Below are 23,718 nucleotides of genomic sequence, written 5' to 3' on the forward strand. Positions count from 1 at the left end.
TTGTTTATAAATTTAAATTATATTATTTATGTATTGTCATATAATTTATTATTGTATTTGAATTATAAATTCTAATAGGTTTTATTTCTACATGTACTTAATTTTATTTTCCAGCACATGTGTATGTTGTTGTTGCACCTGAGGGTAATGATGAGCAGACTGAGTATTGGATAGCTATATGTGTAGAACCTAAGAAAAAATTGATATGTCATCAAGTAGATGATGATGGTTTTCAGTATCCAGTTGGGTTTGTTGTGGTAGTTGGCACATGGCTATGCAAATACCTAACAAGAAGGAATGTCTTACCAGCTTATGAAGACTACCAATCAAAAAAGAAGTGTATCCACTATTCTCATTTGGTGGTGGCAACAAACATCAAATTAGAAAGATACAAAGGGTGACCTGCTAATAAGGTATTATGGACACTTTCAATGGAAGAGCATGAGGCAATCATAGATGCATTGCAGAAGAGAGAGGATGCAGATGGTACATTAGGTTGAGTCAAATTTATGCATGTAAGTTTGTGTTCATTGTGTGAAATTTCTATATGTATATGTCTTCTTTATTCTTATATGTAGCCAATTAATTTGGTGTTCAGTTGTCAAGTACAACTTTATGTAACATGGATGACACTGAACTTGTGCATTTTACAACTTTTGGCTAATCAAAGTTGTAATAATAGGTGAGCGCAATTCTTTTATTGTTGTTATATGGTAATACAAGATGAGGTCCTAGAATTCAATTTAATTATGATAAATTTTTGTCTTTGTCCCTTTAACATATATATTGTTGTTATATACATAGGTAAAATGAAATTTTGGTATTGAGATGTCAAGTACAACTTGACGACATGGATGACATAGATACAACTTGGTGAGTATAGTAGGCTGAATAAAATACATTTAACTTTTTGTAGCATAAATTAAACTTTACTTTTAAATATATATTTTTAATGACATTTGAACATTCATTTTTTTTTGTAGGACCCCTAGAAGAACATACGTGCACATAAATTATTTATGTGCAACAATGCACAAGTGCATTGATATAATTTTGGTTTCATAAACAACATTGTATTCGTCTACTTTTGTTAAATAAATAAACTATGTACATTGTCCCTATGTTCACTAATTGATGATGATAGTTTTTGATGTTGATAGTTATTTTTTCATTTCACTTGATGTTTCATTCAATATAAATAAGTTTATGTTTTCTTATATATATATATATATATATATATATATATATATATATATATATATATATATATATATATGTATGTATGTATGTATGTATATGTCCTACTCTAATCTATTTCTCATAAAATCATTTCATCTTGTCAATTACATGAACAAATAAGTACATAATAATGAATGATAACAAGTCTATGTTATAAGTCCACCATAGTACTCATTTTGAATATTATTACTTCAATTGTAAAAATGACCCATTCAATTATTTAGGATATATATTGTTTTTAAATTACATCATTTAGTGAACTATTCAACAACTTCATCCTATCTTTTCATATTCTAATTTTATTGCTCCCAAAAATGTCAATTTTAAAGGAAAATTGTTTCCCATCACTATTTACGCTAAACCAATAGAGATCTAGCATTTAAGATTTTGTGTTCAATGACAAGTTCAAAAGTCACTGGTAATTATGAATTAGATTGAAAAGAAGAATGAACCAAATATTTTTTATTACATCCATGTTAATAGATACAACATTATCATAAGCATTTGCATATATGTCATGTGTGCCTTTAATTTATATGTATATTAGAAAATAGATTTGGCTTAATGTCAACAACGTGTCATGATTTTCTAAAAATAGTTCAAATTCCCAATATGTTTTTAGTACCCCATTTATCTTTGACACATATTTAAGAATATGTTAAATTTAATTGAAATCATTAGATTTAAAGGATGTAAGCACATCAAGTGGACAAGACTATATGCACATGTATTCATCTCAAATATCACAAAAATGTTTCTTAGGTTTTATTTTCCATATGTATAGCATTTCAATATTAGATCTAGACTATCACACTATTCATAACATATCATTTGACCTAAAGGGAGAAGTCAATAGTAATTATTAAACTAGTTGAGTATTCCTTATCTATCACAGTTTCAATTATCATTCTCATCTCTTTTAATAAGTTTAGAGTTTATATTGCATTGTTTGTTCTATTATTTTATTATACAAAATTGATGAGTTTTATGTGAACATGCAATATTTAAAACTACCTATCACATTGTTCTAGGTTAATTTTTTTCTCCACTCATAGTTAATTGAATTTTATTTTATTTCTATTAAATTTATAACTATTATATTTTTAATCAACCTATGCTTCTAGTTAAGATTACAATGTCTTTTCATAATTAGTAGTTTTATCTTTGATATTTAATAATGTCATATCATGTGCATGTGCGAGCCTCTAGAATGGAATATGATATTGGAGAATATGTGCATGTCATATAATCTTTGTCTTTTATAGTTTTAGAATGTCATATCATGTGCATGTGTTAAAAATTTTAGTATGATTATTTTCTACCTAGGATGCATGTGTGAGCCTAGAATGACAGCACGACACACAAATGTCTTGTACAAGTAAAGTGCAAAAAAATCATACTAGAGGGAACTAAATCAAATAACAACTAATGATATATAATCACATAACAAGTCCTTATATCATAATAACAAGGAAATGACATAATAACAAGTCCTAGTCCAAATAACATAACAAGCCTCGATAACATAATAACAAGTCCTAACAAAATAATAACAAGGAAATGACATAATAATAAGTCCAAATAACATAATAAAAAGTCCTGATAACATAACAAGTGTCATCATAAAAATTCCAAAATATAATAACATAACATTTTCTAAAATATATAATCTAAGAGCTCTCATGCATCTGATTTTCAGTCTTCTTCACTCCTCGTGAAGGTGATTGAGATGCATCATCTAGCTGGATGTGCTCCTCAGATGCACCATCTTGTGTGTCTACAATATCAATGCCTATGCCCTCCTGTAGATTATTAAAAGATAACATGAGAAGAAGTTATGTGTGTTTAATTCAAATGACTTGCATAATTCACTTATAAAGTAATTAAAAAATGAATATTTAAAATAAATTACCATACGACTATGCTCTGTAATGCCCTTAGTTTTACAAGGAGGTCCACTCTCATGAACAAAAAAGTGGCTTCAGTCAAGTCCTGTACAAAAAAATATTACATCAATTTTGATAATCCCTATAAAAGATATTTACACAATAGACAAATTAGAATGTATTGTTTTAATCATGACCTCAAATGACAATGTCGATGGTTGCATTTGGCTCAATCCCATAGCCATACCAAGACTGATAGTGGTGTTGACCTAAACAACATATATAAAGCATGAATCAAACTTGTATATACATAAATTATAAAGTATATAAAGACTACAAGTTTATGGAAGAAAAGTATACATATGGTGTCCAATGTGTAGCCAAAGTCACTCTTGGGTGAGGACGTACATGTGATCCATCATCAAACAACCCATAAGCCTACAATTGCAAAAAATAGGCATGAATCAGAGTTGTACATAAAATAGTAAGCATATAAACACTTCAAATTAATGGATGAAAAAACTACTAGGGGTATATGAGGTTGAGCCTCAAGGATCGATGGGCTGGGGCGCAAATAATTGCCAACCTCAATGCTACATGAAACACCCTACAAAATTGAAAAAAAATATCATACACATTATTAAATTCAATTTTTAATTGTTTATTTTAAATGTAATTCAATGTATCTAGACAAAAGTGCAAACCATAAACAGGGCACTAACATCTCAAGGTATTAAGGTAATATGATGGTGGTTCCTCGATGACGTGGTATGAACCCTCCTCTGTTCAGAGAAATTGACTCGTGTTATGGTTCACATGTGTATATATATTGAATTTAACATTACACTGTAAATTATATAAATAAATTTGTACCTCTATAGGATGATCATCGTTTGTGCATAGGAGATTAACATATGAAGAGATGACATCATCATTTACACCCTCACCAACATCATCATATCTACCATGGTCCGCATCAACAACGACAGGATCACCATCTCCTCCATGGGAAGCATCCCTCTAGGGACCCAAACATACACCCTCTTAGCTCATGCAAATATGTGCTATGTTGGGGGCAACCCTCACCTAGTGCAACTAGTCTAACACTCAATGAACCAGGAGTAGATTCAACTGCTCGATGATGAATGGGTGCAGGAACAATTGGTGTGGGAAGAGGAACAAGGGGATCATTACGCACATAATTTCTAACTCTATCACTCAATTTGGCCCCTGGCCTATCCTATGGCATGCCTCGACCAACCCTCTGGAATGATCTAATGTCAAAGTAATTGGGGTTTTTACCCAATTCAAATTCAGCCCATAATTTTTTCAAAAAATACATCGGCACCTTATTATTAGAGTGTGGTGGATGGTCAAATACCATCCACCAATGCTCCCAAAAGTGTGCAACTATCTATGGGTGCCTACACCATCTAATAGATATACATGTCTTCTTGGGATCTATCTCCTCACCCATTTTCGAGATCATAAAATAATGTTTCAAATCATTGACCTATTTATAAGACAGGCCATTAGAATAATGAACACCCATGGACTCCCTCCACATGTGCTAACTATCCAACTCATCATCCAATGTCTGTACATAATGGACAATGCCTTTCATACTATTTGCAAGGCATAGTAGCTAGGGAGGAGGATGAGGGTCATGTCTAATAGTGTGAATATCACTCATGAGGGAGGCAATATTCCTCCTCATGCTCTGCCTCAACTACTCGGGAGTAGGTGGAGGTGAAGGTGGAGGGGGTGGAGGTGGGGGTGAAGGTGCAGGTGCAGGGGGAGGAGGTGGCATCTGACCTAACAGATCATCTATGTCAAACTCATCCATGATGTGAATATAATATGTATATATATACAAACATGAAAATTTACATTTATTATTTAATTTACATTTCATCTTCCAAAAAAAAACATAATTAAATACAACATTTAAAAATATAAATTTAAACATTCAAACATTTACGCACGATTAAAATAGAGAGAGAGAGAGAGAGAGTAGAGAGATAATGAGTGAGAGAGAATCAATGAGGGAGAGAGAGAAAAGAGGAGAGAGTTCATAAAGGGACCGAGAGAGAGAGAGAGAGAGAGAGAGAGAGAGAGAGAGAGTAGATAATGAGAGAGTGAGATAAAGAGAGAGAGAGTAGGTAATGAGAGAGAGTGAGAAAGATAGAGAGAGTGTGAGTGAGAGAGAGAGAGAGTAGATAATGAAAGAAAGTGAGTCAGATAGAGAGAGAGAGAGAGTAGGTAATGAGAGAGAGTGAGCGAGATAGAGAGAGAGTGTGAGTGAGATATATATATATATATAGAGAGAGAGAGAAATTTAAACATTTAAACATCTAACTATACACATTTATAACATTTAAATATATGTAGTATTAGGGTGAAAATAGGTCTAAGGAATCTTATGTCATAAAAGGTCCTACTCACTACGATTAAAAAATAACAATAAATTATCATGTTTTTAGAAAAATAATAATAAAAAATGAAAAACAAATATAATAAAAAAAGGTACGTACCTGGAATGAGGAAAAATATGGTCTGGGGAGTCGACTGGTAAGCTGAAAATAGGTACCCGTGCTTCTTGAAATCGCTTACCCATTTTCTGAACAGTGAAAATGAGGAAAAAATATGTTAAAAAAAAATAAATACATTTACAAAAGGGGCACCCATTTTGCTTCGGGGGCCCGAACCAAAATGAGCACACGTTTCTAAAAACAAGTGCCCATTTTATTCATGGATCGGGCCCCCGAAGCGAAACAGGTGCCCAACTTGTAAAAAATTGGTGCCCGTTTCTAGTGGGTAATTTTCCTAACCTGTGGACTTCCATGGGATTGGGACCCAGCTTTCAAATCTTACCCATATAATATACTCCAATGCATATACATTGTTATCCTAATAATTATACACATAAAATACTATTTTTGAAAATATAGTTGTATACATGAACTTCTAATTTTATAAATCACACACTATAGTTGATAGTTATGATATTTTATATGAAATAAAAAGCAATTTATTTCAATAGTTAACGAATGTAATTATGTTTTTAATATAACATCCATAGGTTCTCATGTGTTCAAGAATGGTTCCATCTTGATTAAAATTTGTTTTTTTTAAATTTACATGTGAACTAATTATTAACAATATATAATATAAAAATAACATCATAACTTGTTTTTTGAAATGAGGAGCGCAGGTGTGAGGGCAGGAGTAGGGGTTTCAGGGGGGACCGAAGGAGGAGAGGATGATACAAACTGAGATGATGGTAATGGAGTGGAATTTTATCTCTCTATGTGGTCTACGATAGTCTCTTCCCTTTCCTTCATGCTTTTGTGTGACTCAGGGCATGCCCTATGTGGATGGAGGGATTTATACGTTCCTCTTGTGCATGGAGGGAGTGGTGTGGGTTATAGTGTGAGGGCTTCAGCTGAGGGAGACGTTGTTGCTATTCCCACCCCCCCCCCTTTGTGCTCATCACTGTGGGTCTTGGTTGTGGTTTTCCTCCAAGCACTCCCTGCATGTTGTTGTTTTTACTTTTGGAGGTTGTGGTTGCATCGGTTTCTCTATGGGAGTCAACCTGGGCTCTATGGCTCAATTTGGGGCTGAGGTTTCCATCCTTGCTATTGATGGCGCTTGTGTTGGGCTTGTTCCCCCTCATCTTGGTGGTCTTCTTTGGGATCAATGGCCCATGTTTGTCTCTAGTTGTATTCTTTTTTGGTGGGGCTTTTATTTTTCTATGGCTCTTTTGTTTTACCCTCTAGCTTTATTGGTGAGGAGTAGGATGGGGGTTTACCTCCTCCTCTTTTTCCTCCATGCTTGTCTTATTGAGGTCTAGGATGAATATTTTTTGGAGGGTGAGAGCCACTTTGAGGGTTTGGTTGCTTTTGGCCCTTCGAGCTTCTTTGTGGCCCTGCTTCTTTTTGCTATTTGCCTTTCTTTCTTATGCACCAGGTTTCTGGTTCTCTATCATTTTGCCCCAATCCAGGTGGGGTGTTGGGTGGAGTTTACTCTCTTGGTGTTTGACAAGATGGTGATTCTCTTCTTCGGTAAGGTTTTGGGAGCCTTTTCAAAACCCAAGGCTCTGGCTCTCCTGTGTCTTTTCTAGCATCTATGGTCTTCTTTTCCTGGGTCTATTGAGGTGGCCCTTTCTTTTATAGAGGTGGAGATGTCTTGTTACAGAGATGATCTTTCATCTATTGAGGTGAAGGTTGATATTGTGAGTGATGTTAGGAGTTGCTGGTGGTTTTCTAATGGTCAGCTATTATTTGGCTATAAGTCAAAGGAGAGTGGTTTGTGTGCTGATCAGAGCATAGTGGATATTGTTCATTTTAGAGGTCGAGGGGTGAGGCTTAATCTCAAGGGTTTTAGCATGTTCAATAATCAGAAAAATTAACCCCTAATGAAGAATAGGGGAGCTCCATTTTTTCAGATGGGCATTAACACTATTGCACAGAGATGAAAGAAAATAAAAAGAAATTAAAATACATCTATCATTCCTAAAATGGTTTAGAATGGTTAAACGATAGGTAAAATTAAAATACACCTATCATGCCTAAAATGGTTTAGAATGGAAAAAAGATAGGTAAAATTGCTCATAGTGACCATCAAGGGTAATGTACCTCATTATCACTTCAAAAACATCTTCCCATAGGGATTTGAGGTCCTCATGGTTGTATCCTCCATCTTTAGTGGGGTGGAATTTAGCCCTCTCGTTCTTTTGGAAAAAATATTTAAAGAGCTTCCTTTGTAGTTTTCCTATCTCTATAAAATTTCCTCCTGTCCATAAGCATTCTAGTAACCTCTACAATGAGGCTATCATCCACCATGAATTTACCCCCATAAAAATGTAGGGTGTCATTATTCCAACTTTTGATGAAGAGCCAAGTAGCCCTAGTGTTGTGGCCCTAAAGTTTGTTGATGTAGGGTGTAATTCCTTCCCCCAAAACTTCATCCCAAACCTCACTTTCATTTCTCCATTTTTCATACGAAGTGGGCTCTAATATGTTTTTGTTGCCACTCATTATGGGCCTACAATTCTATCTATAAATACCCTACAGAAATCCACTAGACCCTAGGATACAACATAGAACCAACACAAAGATTTTAGAATTAGCTATAAAACAAGACTTTCCTTTTCCACAAGCATAATAATTAATACATCTCAACCCATCTTTCCAATTATGTGATATGTACATCATAATAAAAAAAGGGATCACCCCCAAATAAACATGTTCTATAATCATGATAAATAAGGTTTTTAATTTCAATGGGGATAATATAATAGTAAAAAAATCATGTTATTATGAGGTAGTAGCCTCAATCTGTAAGTCTTGTGATTCATAGGGAGTAGAGAAATTCCTTTCGTTAGTTCCATAAAACTATATTTTATGGAGTTGAAGTTTCCTTTGGGTTGTAGCCCATAAAACGTAATGTTATCTTGTTTTAATTTGTGAAATTGGATTTAGATAGTAGCTCTAAGTAGATTGCTCATCATGGTTTTCCCTTGTTTGGTTTTCCATGTAAATTTGTTTTCTTCTTGTGAAACTATTATGAATGTTCTATTTCATTACTGTTGATCTATTTTGAGTAAGGATTTGAATTAATATAAATGCTAAAGGGTTTGGGTTTTACTTAAATACTAGTTCACTCCACTCATGCACTCAATATTATAGTGCATTTAAGAATTGGTATAGATAAAATTTCCTTGGAAGAATCTTAATAGCTTGAGGAAGATTCTAGATGGACCAAGAAGCATCTTATTCATACAAGGTCACTTGGTTTGATGGAAAAAATTACATTTTTTGGCAGATAAGGATGGAAGCCTATCTAACCTCTTTAGGGTTTGGTGTTTAGCAATCAATTTAGAATGGTTATACTATTCCTCCAATTAATCGAGTTGATAAAACAAAGCATTCTGAAATAAATCCCAAAGTTTGATCATAGTAGGAGTAACACAAAGTTCCTTAGTAGGATCATATTCATTTTGGTGCTTATCTTCAACCCTGGATGCTTGAGGAAGATTAGGTTAAGTAGGCAGTAAGAAGTAGGTTGACTGACATTTTTCTTATTTCTTCTAGTATTATAAGGGTGGTTTGTTTCTTTATAAGAAAAAGCCTTAAATTGTGTGTATCTTGTAAAAATATCTTGCAAGTCATTTTGAAAAGGAACACCACATATATAATGAACTCTCTTCAAAGAAGGTCTCATTAGTGTCACATGAATGATTCGTATCTTATTCCTACTAGGACTATAATCACATTCACATACTCCATGTCCTATAAAGAATACGTTTCTAACAATAGAGTTTTTGTAATAGGTTTTTCACTAAAAGGGGATGCCTCTATGCAATCATATAGGGTGTCTTCAAATATAACAAAATCTTGCTTTGAAAATTCATTATCAAATACATTAAAAATTTAAATTAAAAGATTGAACAAATTCATATTGGGTTCACCAAAATGTAAATGAGTGGAATGACTACTCTCAAGACAATGGAGTCTCAAGGATAAAAAAAGACCCTAGTTACCTCAATGATCTATTAAAAATATCTAACAGAAATAATAAAGAGATTTGATATAATTAAACTAGATTTATGCTAGGTTTGATAAAGTAGATAAAACTAAAATTAATTAATAATACAAAAAAGTAGTAACATAAAAATATCTAAGGTACAAAAAAGGAAATTATAAAAGTTATAGAATCCAATATCAAATGGGTTAGCTCTCGGCCTCAAGTGTTACCAAGCCATGATGAAATCTATGCACCATTTTGTTGTCCATATAGAAACAACTAGTAAGCTTCCAAATAGAATGTTAGAGGTTGTATAGGGGTTTGTCTCACTCAAACTCCTACTTTGGTTTTTCTACCTCCATTAATAGCTATACAAGATTATAATACATGACAATACATAAAATTATAGATTTTTGATGGAACAAACCCTATTATGGAGGAGAAACATCATGACAAGATCATAAAATAATAGATGATATCATAGAATAAATTTCAAGAGATCATTGCCAACAACTATGGCTCCCATCATGAGACAGAAAATATGATAAGCTTGCAAATTAGAGGATTCTTAGCTATTATGAGCATCCAATAGTTGAGAATGGTTTGCTAGATCTTCACTGTGTGAGGGAGAAAGAGAGTAGAGAGCAAGAGAAGATGAAAAATATTATAAAATATGTAAAAATGAGATTTTTGTTGCTTGGAAGGGGTGAGATGAGTCGTTACAAGGATATTTGACCACTGTGACAAGCATAAAGGGAAAATTACATAGAATATTATTGTTTAAATATCATAAATTATTAGGATTTTATCACATCACATGACCTTTTTGCCTAATTATTTCATCCAAATAAATTACTCTAAAAATCAAAACATAGACTGTCAATGCTCCATCTTTTCCACTTATAAATTCAAAATCATGAAATCTTGATCATAGGTTTTATTATAAATACACCAAGCATCATGTGTAAGTGTTAAACTGGTATATGACATCTGGTATTTGAAACACTATACTAACCACTTTCATTATCCTTTACCATATCTTCTCAAAATTATTACAAAATGATCATTTTATCATCTAGCACCTATTACCTTTATATATGGTAGCCTTCTCAAAATAGTAGAACAACCACTATCTATTACAAATCACTGTCCATATTAAAATGGATTCACATACTATTTTCAAATATCAAACATCCCATTGCAAATTGAATTCTCCAAGACATCAACTACAAAGGAAAAGGCTTATGACTTCATGAGTAATGCATCTTGGAGAAAATCTATGTTAAATTAAATTGATGATCACAAGGCTTGTATTAGACACCTCAAGAGTCACATTCCAAAAATACTGGTAGAATAATTATATATTAAGGAATCCTATTTGAAATCCAGAATAGGAGCCTCCACTCACTCCTTTAAGATATTTATCACCACCCCTTCCCCCGTTATATAATCAAACAATAATGTTGTTGTTCCTCTACCATCTTATTCTATACATGCTTCATCTACTAAATCCATTTTTTATCCTTATGTCCCAAAATCAAGTTCTCCATATTTCTCTCTATTTTGAGCCCTTAAATTCAAAAAATTGTAATCTTAAATTCTATTACTCCATCATTTATAATCTCCAATTATGATTAACAAATGCACACATCCTTGAATATCTTCTAAAATATTCTCTCCATAGCTCCTATTAACTATCAAGATCATAAATCTTCACACACCAATATCCTTACATTTAGAAGAAGAATATCCAACGAAAAGAATCCATTAAAATATAATGATCATTGTGCCCCAAATTTTTTAAAAATAAATAAAATAAAATTGGATCCTAAATAAATTAAACCTTAAAGTCCATAAAGGCCCTCATAAGAAAAAGTAAAATAACAAATAATGTGGACCATAGTAAAGAAAAATGAAGCAATACATACAATCTTAAAATAGAAATCAACATCCAAATCTACTACTCTTAAAGCCTTATCCACTCCTAAACCTCATCATCCACCATGTAATAATCTTCCATCTTCCACTTTCATTTTGGCCACATATATCTAAAAGTCTTTAGTGATAAATATGTCATCATATGATAAAATTATCCTAAAATCAACACTTATCAAGGTGTGTACCATTGTTGGTCTTGATAATATTTTCTTATAATACCAAAATCATATTCTTCCATCCACACATTTTCTATCACCATAATGATCATACTAACTACATCTCCCGTCATATCCTTTTAATACATACATTTGACTAATCTGCCTATCCTTCACCAAACTTTCCTTCCCTTCCATTTCCATTAATACAAATCTCTCCTACCCCAACTTTTATAGAACCTTATTTCTCTTTTACAGAATCCCACCTATCAATCTGTCACAACCCTCCTTTATCACCTTTTTTGATTTAAATACAAAACTCTATTATATTCCTTGGATAAACTATTGAATGAATATTGTAAGGGAATAAAAAAAATAATAAACCTCACACACATGGAAAATGCATATATATTTTAATTTGTTATTTAATTTCCCTCACCCAAATTAAGGCACATGTTGTAGGAGGAATAAGAAGCTTCTAGAGGCTTCTCCACCTCCTTGCATGTAACTCCTCCCACTAAGCCCAATTAATTTGCATGGAGGCCAAATTGGGAGAGAATCTCCTTTTTTTCCAATTAATAATTAGGTAGTGGAAATTTGAAATTTCTTTTATAAAATAGGTACAAGTTTCAAAAGAAAAGTTAGCTATTCCATAAGAAATTTCTGCAAGTTGAATCCTCCTTGGTAGTCCACTTTCATTGGCAGCTAAGAATTTTGTTGTGAGGGTTTCTCTTCAATTGGAGGATCAAGGAAGACTCTACACCATCTTCAAGCATCCAGGTTCCTTCAACTTAGTTTATGCATCTCATTTTTATTGTAGATTAGATTTGATTAGATTAATTATGAGTATGAAATTCATTTGTGTTTTGTTAAAGAATTAGATTTAAATTTTGAAGAAAATGAGAGTCATGGTTTAAATAAGATTCATTGTTCAAATTCTTGATATGAAGTTAGTTTTAGATTTTGTAAAGAATGAGATTTATGGCTTAAATGAGATTCATTGTTTGAAATTTTGATAAGGAATTAGTTTTAGATTTTGTAGAGAATGAGATTTATTGTTAAATAAGATTCATTGTTTAAATTTTGATAAGAAATTAGTTTCAGATTTTTAGAGAATAAAATTCATTGTTTAAATTTTTGATAAGAAATTAGTTTCAGATTTGTAGAGAATGAAATTCATTTGTTTAAAATTTTGATAAGAAATTTGTTTCAGATTTTGTAGAATGAGATCCATTGTTTAAATTCTTAGTTTCTGATTTTGTAGAAAATAAGATTCATTGTTTTAATTCTGATAAGATATTAGTTTCAGATTGAAAGAAGTAGAGTAAATGGAAATTATCTTCAATTTATTTGATAGAAATTAGATCTCCCTGTGTGTGTAAATGAATTTCCTCTCTCTGTGAATGAATTTTCCCTGTGTAAAGAAATGAATACCTCTCCCTGTGAATGAATCTTCCCTGTGTAAAGAAATGAATTTCTTTCTCTGTGAATGAGTTTTTCCCTATGTAGGAAGCAAAAGAAATGAAGAAAAGAAATAAATTCTCTCTATCTATGAATGTATTTCCCTGTAGAAAACAAAGAAATGGAAAAATTCCTCTGGTTACTGCTTCATTCTATCCCTGAAATTAATCTATAAACATTGTTAATTACTCATTATTATCCTGCTCTGAGTAATCTTCAAATGTTTTTAATAGTTATAATACTCCTGTATAAAAATGATAATGATAATACTGTAACAAATATATATATATATATATATATATATATATATATATATATATATATATATATATATATATATATATATATATATATATATATATATATATATATATATATATATATATATAAATATAAATGAGTAACCAAAAAAGCGAGAAAGCATTTCGAACTTCAAATCTTTCCCGAGCCCGTAACGCATGGCGTTTTCGCTGATTGGACGTCGGCAACAGTGCATGGACGGTTACGTAGTAACCGTCGCAGAGTACGGGGCCGCGGGTTCCCTCACCTCTGCGGTCCTGCGCATGCAGGGCCGCAGGGGTGATGGGACCCGTGGTCCCCACCCCCGCAACTCTCCTTATTATTATAACACAATACAATGCCTTTTGCCATTAAATTTAAAATTTGGTTTTTTTTTGTATTTCGAAATTTGGAGTTTTAATTTGGTTTTTTTGAAAAAAAAAATAAATATAATCTAAGTTAATTTCTATTTGTCATTTTTTTTAAGTTGATAATAATGACATTAGGAATGATGATTTTTTTTAATTTTTTTTTCCTTAGTGTAAATTTAAGGATATTGACTTTCAATTAAAAATGGGATTAATGTGTAGCCAGATTGTGATTAAACTATCCTTAATAAACTTTTAGACTATATTCTTCAAAAAATTAAGAATCGTTGGGACACTTGATTGAGATTAACTTACCTTATTACAAGTACTTAGATTTAATCGTTATTTTGGATTCATCATAGATTAATTGCTTTCGTTAATGGTTCATAGCATGCGAATTGTTTATAGGATAATTATATCTTTCATGCAATTACTATTATGCAAGCTTCCTTTGTTATGCAAATTACACTTCAAGTAGTTACTTCAATTATTTACGCTTCCATTTTCGTTATTCGTAGTTAGATAACTAAATAAAGGAAGTTGGAAAACCAAAACTAGCAGCGTTCGGTATATATGGTGCCTCTGGGTCACGCTTACGGGTAATGCTGTCGTGTTGAACTACTGCACTTAACGCCTAATAAAGCTGCATTAACGACGTCTGTGGCATCATCCCTATAAATCGTCGGGGAGTAATAAGGGGCATTTGGAAGTTAAAAATCCAAGGGGCGGGTAATCCCTCTTGGATCGATAATTTAATAAGATAACTTTTAAATGAATTTCACATCCGTTGAGATAAACCATAGTAAACCCCTCTTAGGGATGGTCAAGTTAAAAGCTCTCGTGGAATTTACTTTCTTATCTATTTATTTATTCATCTCGAAGGGATATTGGTGATTTGCAATTGGGTGACGCTCATGATAAGTACTAGGTTCTAGTTATTTTGTTTAGGCCACAAGCAATAGGCCATCTTGAGCCTTCGCTTAAGTGCTACCTTCGTGGGTAGCAACCGCAGAGAAACTGTTTGGGACACTGACCCTAGAAAGGGTTGCATACCCACAAATCAGTTTACATCAAACCATAGATTAGAAAATAGAACTACATACTTTACGCCTTGATCCCGTGTCGAAGTGGGTATGTAGGCAGTCTTGGGACGGAGTTGTCCCTCGTACTCAGGCGTTCGTGGGTGGGGTCTAGGCTTGGTTGAGTAAGAATCCTAATTGAAAGATAAGATAATCAAACTTAATTCAATACATACTCGGAAGGAATCCCGTATGGATTCGCTTGACTTCCCGAGGCTTTAAGCCAAATTCCGAGGCGGAATTCAAGCTTGTATTATTTTCTTCTTACTCCTAAGGACGGCGACCTCGGTGCATTCTTGTTAGAAGAATGTAGTACTTAGTGAGTGGCTCAGGACCCGAATGGTTCCGATGAGTCTAAGTCTCTGGCCAGAGCATCTCCTATCCCGTTTGGATGGATGCCTACCCCGTATGGGTAGATGCCTATCCCGTATTGGATAGATGGAATTTACATCCCGTATGGACAATTGCCTAACCCGTATGGTTAGAAGCTCATCCCGAATGGATGAATGCCCAATCCTATTTGGATGGATGCCCAGAGTATACAATTGAATAAAACATAATAAAGGAAAAAAAAAATATACTCAATTTTTTGTTTGATCAATTTTGGTGGGTTATTACACAATCCACAAGGTTCTACAAACATGCAACAAAAAAGACAAATTGGTTCTTATCACCTCAATATGAAAATGGATAATCAAGTTATTTCTCCATCTCATTATCCCCCATCCACTATTATCCTAGCCCACTTATCCTTTATTTATCTATATGCCTTCCATCCTTATCCATCTTCATCCATCATGTTTCAATATATATATATATATATATATATATAATCTATTCAATACTGAAAAACCACTCATTATGGCACCTTCGATTAGTACCATGTTAAAGGATTAGCAAATTATCCCCTAATCCACTTGCACTCTGAAATTGGAGGAAATATCAATCTAATCCATATGATCTACCTCATTTGTTTATTGTCCTCCCATCCACATATATATGTCTACCAATTATACCCTTCCACCCTCCATTTGATTTAGATATAGATAGAGAAAAGTTTCTATGAATGCATTATAAAATACTTTTTTGATGTCATCTATAGTGTTAGAATTCATAATTGTTGAATTCCCACAAGCCCAAATAATCATCTGCAAGAATACTTGTTACATACGAAGGAGAAATTGGACAACAAACGAGAATATTGAAGACAATAACAAGAACTGAATGCTTGATTAAATATTGCTTATTGCTTGATTTACAATGAAGGATATGTCATCCTTATAAAGAAATCTAATTCTAAAGATATAAACCCCAAAAAGAAATGAATAATTAATATTGAATTAATTATTAATATACCTAAGGGATGCATGCATATTAAATGATTATTAAATGCCTAAAAAATTCCTAAATTTAGCTTAAGTGAAAAAGAAAAAGGTGACTTAAATATTTAATCAATATGATTAAATTAATTAAGTAAATAAAAACTTTTACTCTAACACCCCCCCTTAAGATGAATTTAGGGAGAAGCTAAAAAGCTAAGTGCGTGAAGGCAGCTATGTGCAATAAAGGCAATTACATGCAAATTTGGGTCCCAAAAAACAAGGCTTGATGAGGTACCCATTCATGACATGCAAATCTCTATAAAGTGGAGAAATGGAGAAAACCTAGTTGGAACAAAACTCCTCTCCAAATAGAGACAAAGGAAGATCATGAAGCCCTCCAAAAAAATGTAGAATCTCCTATAAATATTCCTCCATAGGAAGAATTAGAACTAATGTTGCACCAAAACATCAAAGTGTGACAAAACTAGGTACCAATATCGATGACGATGAATCACTCACTACATATGATAAAGATCAAGCACACAACATACCATCATCACTAGGATAAATCAATCGCAGTCTTCACGATGCTCTAGGATATATCAACCCCGCATAAAACGTTCTTTCCATCATCAAACAATCAATATTCTCTTTTTGGGTTGACCAATTCAGCATCATATTTATTTGTGCATCATTTTTTACATGTTTATTTTCTTATTTGTATGCATTGTCATTTATTTTACATTTTAATTATTTGTTGTAGCCTAATCACCACAAAAGTATCATATTTTTCCATACAATGATGCTAAATTATGTATGTTTTCTTAAGACTTTATTCTTGCACATGGGATACATCATCACTTGAGTCTTAACATATTGGTACATAATGTAAATTTTAATATCAAATAAATATTTCTCAATCTAATCCAACATAAATCAGCCCCTTCCATCCCCTTCCCAATTTCTTATCCAACTTCATAATGTCATCTCAAATAGGATAAAATTAATCACACCATCTTACACCTCATTGGAAAATATATAAATTACCAACAACCCAATTCCTTATCAATACATACAATCATAATCAAATGTTAATTTTTTGGTAGGAGCACTCACATATACCATCATCCATTATGGTTTGGTATAGCAAGGGTTTGTATTAGCAATCCATTATCAATATATACAATCATAATGAAATATTATGTTGTTGGTAGGAGCACTCACATACAACAACATCCATCATGGTTTAGTGTAGCAAGGGTTTGTAGTAGCAATATTTATTTGTCTTTTCATCAATGTTTGCTAACCATTGTACCTAATCAACATGATTATATATTATGAGTAGGATAGGTTAACTTGTTTTATCTTGGTCTTGTATTCTTGGATTCTATATTTACACACCATCAAAATATGAGAAGCTTCTAATTCCCAACATGGATACTAATACTCATTTTATAAGGCTTTTGTTATTGAAAACTTTTTTAAAAAAAATAATTTTCATGGAAAATAAGTGTTTAGTATGATGGAAACATATATATGGGGAAATAAATAAAATTTAAAAGATAGAATTACACACATAATATTGAAATTTAAATTCAAATAGGTGAATTTGACTATAGGGTTAGATATGAAATATTTTGTAATTAATAATAATCTTTCAGCTTTATAAATTATTTAATTATAAATGTAAACTAGAATGAGATATTAAAACTAAACTATTAAGAATTTGAAGATATTTCAAATTGTGTTTTTTGAAATTTCATATATAGATCTTAAATGTATATTTTTTAATTAATGTTGAGAAGCATTCTACAATGATAGGAAGGACCCTTATCAAAATTATAAGTTTTAAATAGATATATAAATAAAAAATAAAAATAAAAAATTAGATATTTAAAAAAAAAACTACTATTTCATATTTACAATATGTAGCAAATATTCTTTCTTTTAGAATTAATTTATTGAATAACTAATTCAATAAAAATATATATTTTATAATTTTTTATCTTTAATGATTCTTTTAATAACAATAGGAAGTTTAAAAAATAAAAATTTATATTAGGGAAAAAAATATAGTAGTTTTTCTTTGTAGTGAAGATAATTTTAAGAAAAACAAAATAATTTTAATGTAAATACAATAGTTTCAATTGATAAATGTATTTAAGATATCTATACTAATTTTATAAAATGATTTGAGAATTTATTATGTAATTTTTATAACTTTATTTACAAAAAGAAAGACGAATTCCTAAACATAAATTGACAAAATTGTGTAAATATTTTTTCATAACTTTTTGTTGCATACTTCCTTTCCATTGATTTTTTAAGAGTTTATTTCATATGGTATAATTTTTTTTCTATTTGTCTAAATTAAAATTTCATTTTGTTGAAGTAAGGACATCATTGTAAATTTATTTTTTATTTTTTCATGTGTATAGAATGGAGACCTTATGTTTGGTGAAGAAGCTATGTTCATTCAAAAATAGAAAATATATATAGTAGCTAAATAAAATATATTGAAAATAATACTTTTGGAGAATTTGCTTGTTCTACATATCATATTTTTTATTGATTTTATATGCAGTCCAACCAAGGTAGAGATGAGGAACCTTCATTCAAAAGGTACATTCAAATGATAGTTCTTTTCATGTCAATTTTTTTGTTTGTAATATTAAAAAATTCAAAAGTTTTGAAATGAAGGTATAGTTCTATTCAAAGGTATTTATGTAAACACCTTCAAACAAAGTTATCTTGATTTGAAAATATATCTTCAAATGAAAACATTTTTTAATTCCTTTTTTCATTTCTAATAGACCACAAATGAAATGCATTATTATGAATCTATTCTAATAATTTAACATTATATAATAATAATAATAAAATAAATATATGACAAAAATAAAAAAAATTACCTAACACAACCCTTAAAATATTTATATTGAAAACCCATGAAATACACTTCAACCTACAAATGATATTTTAAATCAATAGAAAATGAATAAATCAATAGATACCTAGATAAGATCCAAAAGATAGACATTAGTATAATTATGCTAAAACAAATAGTCATGCTTCACACCATAACATATCTATAAATAATTTCCACTACTCCATGTATAGGAAATGCTATGATGCCATGAAAATAAACTGGTCCACATTGACTGGCCTTGTTGCACAGTGGCCTATACATTACAGTGCCACGTGGACTCAAATAATGACACCCACTCTCTTTGTCATGGAGATGTGTTAATACATAATCACAAAAGAAGAAAGAAAGAAAGAAAGAAAGGGCAGCTTAAATTACTGCTGTAAATTGTTCCTCATAACATCTTGAAATTTGTCAGGAGGCGAAAATAGAGATCTTCCCCTTGTTGAAATTTCTGCGAGCCGCTGGTGAGAAGATTCGGAAGGTTAAAAGAAGCAGAAGAAAGGGGATTAACTGGAGAAGATTACTGCACATTGCTGTCGCTGAAGTACTTGCGAATCTCTTCTATAATTTCATCGAGGATGCGGAAGTTGTATTTGAAGTCACGCTGTTGCTGAATTTGTTGCGAATTAAAACCCATAAATTTCATAATTTCTTCCCGTTCCAACTCGAAATCTTGATTCCATTGATGCTGAAATTGCTGTGAAATATTATGAAGGCCAATAGGAGAAGACGGTGGCAGAGACTGATTCCGTTGTTGAAATTGTTGTGAATCACTCATGGAAAGACTATCAGAAGGTGAATCTTGCGAATTATTATCAAGACATTTCCAAAGATCATGCCAATCCAATTTCGACTCGAGAATTTCGTCAAAGCTAAGAGTATCAGAATTATCCCTTTCTTGCTGAAATTGTTGCGAGGGATTCAAAACATTCTGAGTAGATTGGGAATTCTGATCCATTTGTTGAAATTGTCCTGCACCACGATCAACAACACTTGGAAGACTACTAGAAGAAGAATTCACCAAATTATGTTGCGAAACACCCTTGAAATTATCCGGAGAGCCAATAGCAGGGAAATGCAGCATATCATTATCTAATTGTTGTTCAAATTGCCGTGGATCATGAATGAAAAGATATTGTGCTTGCGGCTGAAATTGTTGTGTGTCAGCGCTGGAAACTACAGGATAACATTTTGGTGCTCTGCAAAGAAGTTCTGGGTCTAAATTTTTAATGTCGGGTCGCTGAGTCTGAGGCGGAGCCAGTCCTGTAGGAAGAACTAATCACAATGAAGGAAACATGTATTGAGTTAACTGGAATTTAAAATTTTCTTTCTTTGTATTTTTAGTCACCCGGAAATAAATAAAGGAAAAATGGACTTAAATCTATTCCGGAATCCAAGAAAACTTTGAGCAATTTTTTAACAAACAAATATGATATATAGAAATTGAAGAGATATATTTCCTACGAAGTCTGAAATTGCTCTGTTAACCAGATTATCATCCGCACCTGTAAATGTAGTGGAAGAAGGAAAACGAAGAGGAGGTTGCAGGTTCGAAACACCATAGCCACGTCCTCCAACCTGCCTTTCATTTTCCGGTACCGCAATTCTTGGAAATTCGAAAGAAGAAGAAATCAGGTTGCATTAAAGAACAATAATTAAAATCATAATAATAATAGCAAAGCAAAGCATACCGCTTTTCTTGTTCTCGCGGAGACGGTAAAGCGACACGCTTTGCAGGAAGATTCAATGTCTCTTGAATTTTTTCATCAATATTTTCTGCTAAAATTACAGTCAAATTATTGAAGACATACTAGTATAAAAAAGAAAGCATCTCTCATAAAACAGAGGCTCTCATAAAACAGAGGACTCAAGACTTAATTCTGCTCCAAATCTTTACAAAAAAAAAAAAAAAATTCACAACTTTCAACATGTCTCCTGAAGTTTTTCTGTTAAAATCATAATTGAATTCTTGAAGATATTGTGTTATGAAAAGAAAACATCTCTCATAAACTAGAGGACTCAAGACTTGATTCTGCTCCAGATCTTTAAAGAAAAAAAGCACTACACAAAATGAAAATGAATTTGACGACGCTGAACATGTTTCTACCTTCAGAAAAGAATTGCATTACACTTTAAAACAATCCACTAGGAAAAGAAAATCCTGTTTGGCTACACTTGCCTGATCTGTGGCTTCTGTGATGTCCCCGAAGAGCACGAGGCGTCGAAAAGACTGCAGGGCAAAATCTACATTTGTATTCCTCAACCATCCCGTTCAAAACTAATTTTACCTGAGCGAAAGAAATTCTCAGACGATTAGTGACAGAAACAAAGCTATTTTCAAGGGAAAATTTCTATCAAATGAGGGAAAATTGTATAGAAAGCCTTGAAAACATGCCTGTAGAGGCAAAACTGAGACCAAACCAAAAATGAAATACAAACAAAATCAGCTCTTCAATATGCATGGTTTCTCGTGCACCTAGATGCTCCTCCATCATAAGATATAGCTCCTTTTTAACGTATTTATGTAAACACCTTTAAACAATTTTATCTTCATTTAAATAAATATATTTGAATTAAAGTTTTTAAATTATTATTTTCTAATCTCACAAATTTCTCGTCTTGAAAATGGAATGCAATATTATAAGTCTACCACAATCCTTCAACATTATTATATAATATAAATAAAACTAAATATATAAAAGTGATAGAAAATGAATTTACATAATTCATTTTTTTAAATATTTATATTCAAACCCCATCATATACACTTTAATAGAAAATAAAAAAATAAATAAACTAATAGAAACCCCTCTCTTTAACTAATTTACTCTTCTCTTCTCTGCAAATTCAATGCATACACATTTCTCTTAGCCAATGATTTCCCTCCATCAAAAACGATTGACAGATCTTTTCCTCTTAGCGGCTTCACCTACACTCCAACGATGCCTTTCTCCATTTAAATCATTTGTCATCGATTCATATTTAATCTATGTCTCTTCATTTATTTTCAACGGACTCTGCCTCATCACATTTCATATTCTCTCAAACCGTTGCTTTCCTTCATCGTATTAACTTTCAAAATACACATATAGAGAGATGGAGAGATGGGTAAAGAGATAGAGAAGAAGATAGAGATATAGATAGAGCTGAAAATAGAGATGGGGAATGAGGAGAGGAAGATGGAGAGGAGAAAGATATGGAGAGATAAAGAGAGAGGGGGGAGAGGAATAAATGCATATGGATGAGAAAATAAATAGTGGAAGAGAGAGTGAGAGATAGAAAGATAAAGAGAGAGAGGGATCGAGATATATAATGGTAGAGAGAGAGAGAGGTAACTATATAGAGATAGAAGGATAGATAAAGAAGTGATAAGGAGAGATAGATATAGAGAGGAAAAATGATATAGATATAGAGGTATAAAAGGAGAGAGAGAGAGAAGAGAGAGAGAGAGAGAGAGAGAGAGAGAGAGAGAGAGAGAGAGAGAGAGAGATGGACAAATGAGGGAGGCATGCTCAGAGATATAGGTGCAGAGAGGAAGATAGAGGAAGTTATAAATATAGAGCAAAAGAAGAAACATGAAAAATAGATAGAGATATAGAAAGAGGTAGAGGGAGAGATGAATATAGAATGATAGGGAATAGAGAGGAAGCGATAGAAAGAAATAAAAAAGGAAGAGGAAGAGATAGAGAGATATGTATATAGATGGTTAGATAGAGTTAGAGAGATGGAGAGGGGAGAGAGGGAGAGAGATAAAGAGATGTGCAAATAGAGAGATATAGAGAGACAAATAAATATGGTGAGAGGGTGAGAGAAATAAGGGGAGATACAGGGAGAAATAGACATATATTTTAGAAGAGAAAGAGAGATATAGAGATATATAGGTGTCACAACCCTCACCTTAGAGTTGTATTTATACTTATATGTAAGTTTTAACTTTACAAATATTGTAGAAATAAAAATTTATCTTCACACTCTTTAAAAATTAGTATTACATTTCCCAATAGTTTAATTATAATAATATTTAAACGTATAATTAATATTAATTTATTTCACTACTGTTTTATCAAAAAGTTAAATAGATATAACAACATGTGAATGTTGTGAATATTTAAGCTTAAAATTATTATCAACCTTAAAATATAATTATGTAATTTCAATTGGCAAACATCTTTGTTTCCTTTTTCAAAAATCATATTTAGTAAAATGCAACTTAAGAAAGGAATTAATTAACTTGTTCTTTTATCACCGAATGAGTTAAAAACTAGCAATTGCACCTTGGTGTGCAATGGGTACACTGAAGAGATATGGAGAGTTAATCATTAAAAAATTGGTCATTTTTTGCATACATTTGTGTAGTACATGAGATCAATTGATAAGCCAACTAGAATATAATGTTGTTTATGCAACAATATGTTAGTTAGATGAGAGGGGGGGGGGGGGGGGGGGGTGAATTAGATAAACTCACAATACAAAATATTCATCAGATTCAACCTTGGTAGAATGAACTTGACATGCAACTATGACTGTAAATCAT

The 23,718-nt window shown here is 32.0% G+C and overlaps 1 protein-coding gene across 3 annotated transcripts; it reads right to left on the minus strand.

Annotated features, from left to right (window-relative positions):
• Positions 1–19,285: 19,285 nt before the first annotated feature.
• On the minus strand, positions 19,286–21,665 carry LOC131063164 (uncharacterized). 3 transcript variants are annotated; one of them, XM_057996943.1, is made up of 5 exons: positions 21,580–21,665; positions 21,364–21,472; positions 20,876–20,960; positions 20,690–20,790; positions 19,286–20,447 (listed from the first exon to the last, which is right to left on the minus strand). In XM_057996943.1, exons 2-5 carry the CDS (start codon positions 21,449–21,451, stop codon positions 19,705–19,707), a joined length of 1,017 nt encoding a protein of 338 aa, XP_057852926.1. In that variant the 5' UTR covers positions 21,452–21,472; positions 21,580–21,665; the 3' UTR covers positions 19,286–19,704. The 3 variants fall into 3 exon arrangements, with proteins under 3 accessions (XP_057852926.1, XP_057852924.1, XP_057852925.1); XM_057996941.1 differs by having other exon boundaries at positions 19,286–20,459; XM_057996942.2 differs by lacking the exon at positions 21,580–21,665 and having other exon boundaries at positions 19,286–20,459; positions 21,364–21,566.
• Between the last annotated feature and the right edge of the window lie 2,053 nt (positions 21,666–23,718).

Source organism: Cryptomeria japonica, chromosome 11 (assembly GCF_030272615.1).
Source record: "Cryptomeria japonica chromosome 11, Sugi_1.0, whole genome shotgun sequence".
Classification (NCBI taxonomy): domain Eukaryota; kingdom Viridiplantae; phylum Streptophyta; class Pinopsida; order Cupressales; family Cupressaceae; genus Cryptomeria; species Cryptomeria japonica.

Coding starts and splice junctions, on each gene's coding strand:
- LOC131063164 (XM_057996941.1), bottom strand. CDS start 21,451: ATGGTTGAGGAATACAAATGTAGATTTTGCCCTGCAGTCTTTTCGACG. Junction 20,961..21,363: donor TCACAGAAGCCACAGATCAG/GCAAGTGTAGCC, acceptor TAATTTTAGCAG/AAAATATTGATGAAAAAATT. Junction 20,460..20,689: donor TTCTTCCACTACATTTACAG/GTGCGGATGATA, acceptor CATTGTGATTAG/TTCTTCCTACAGGACTGGCT.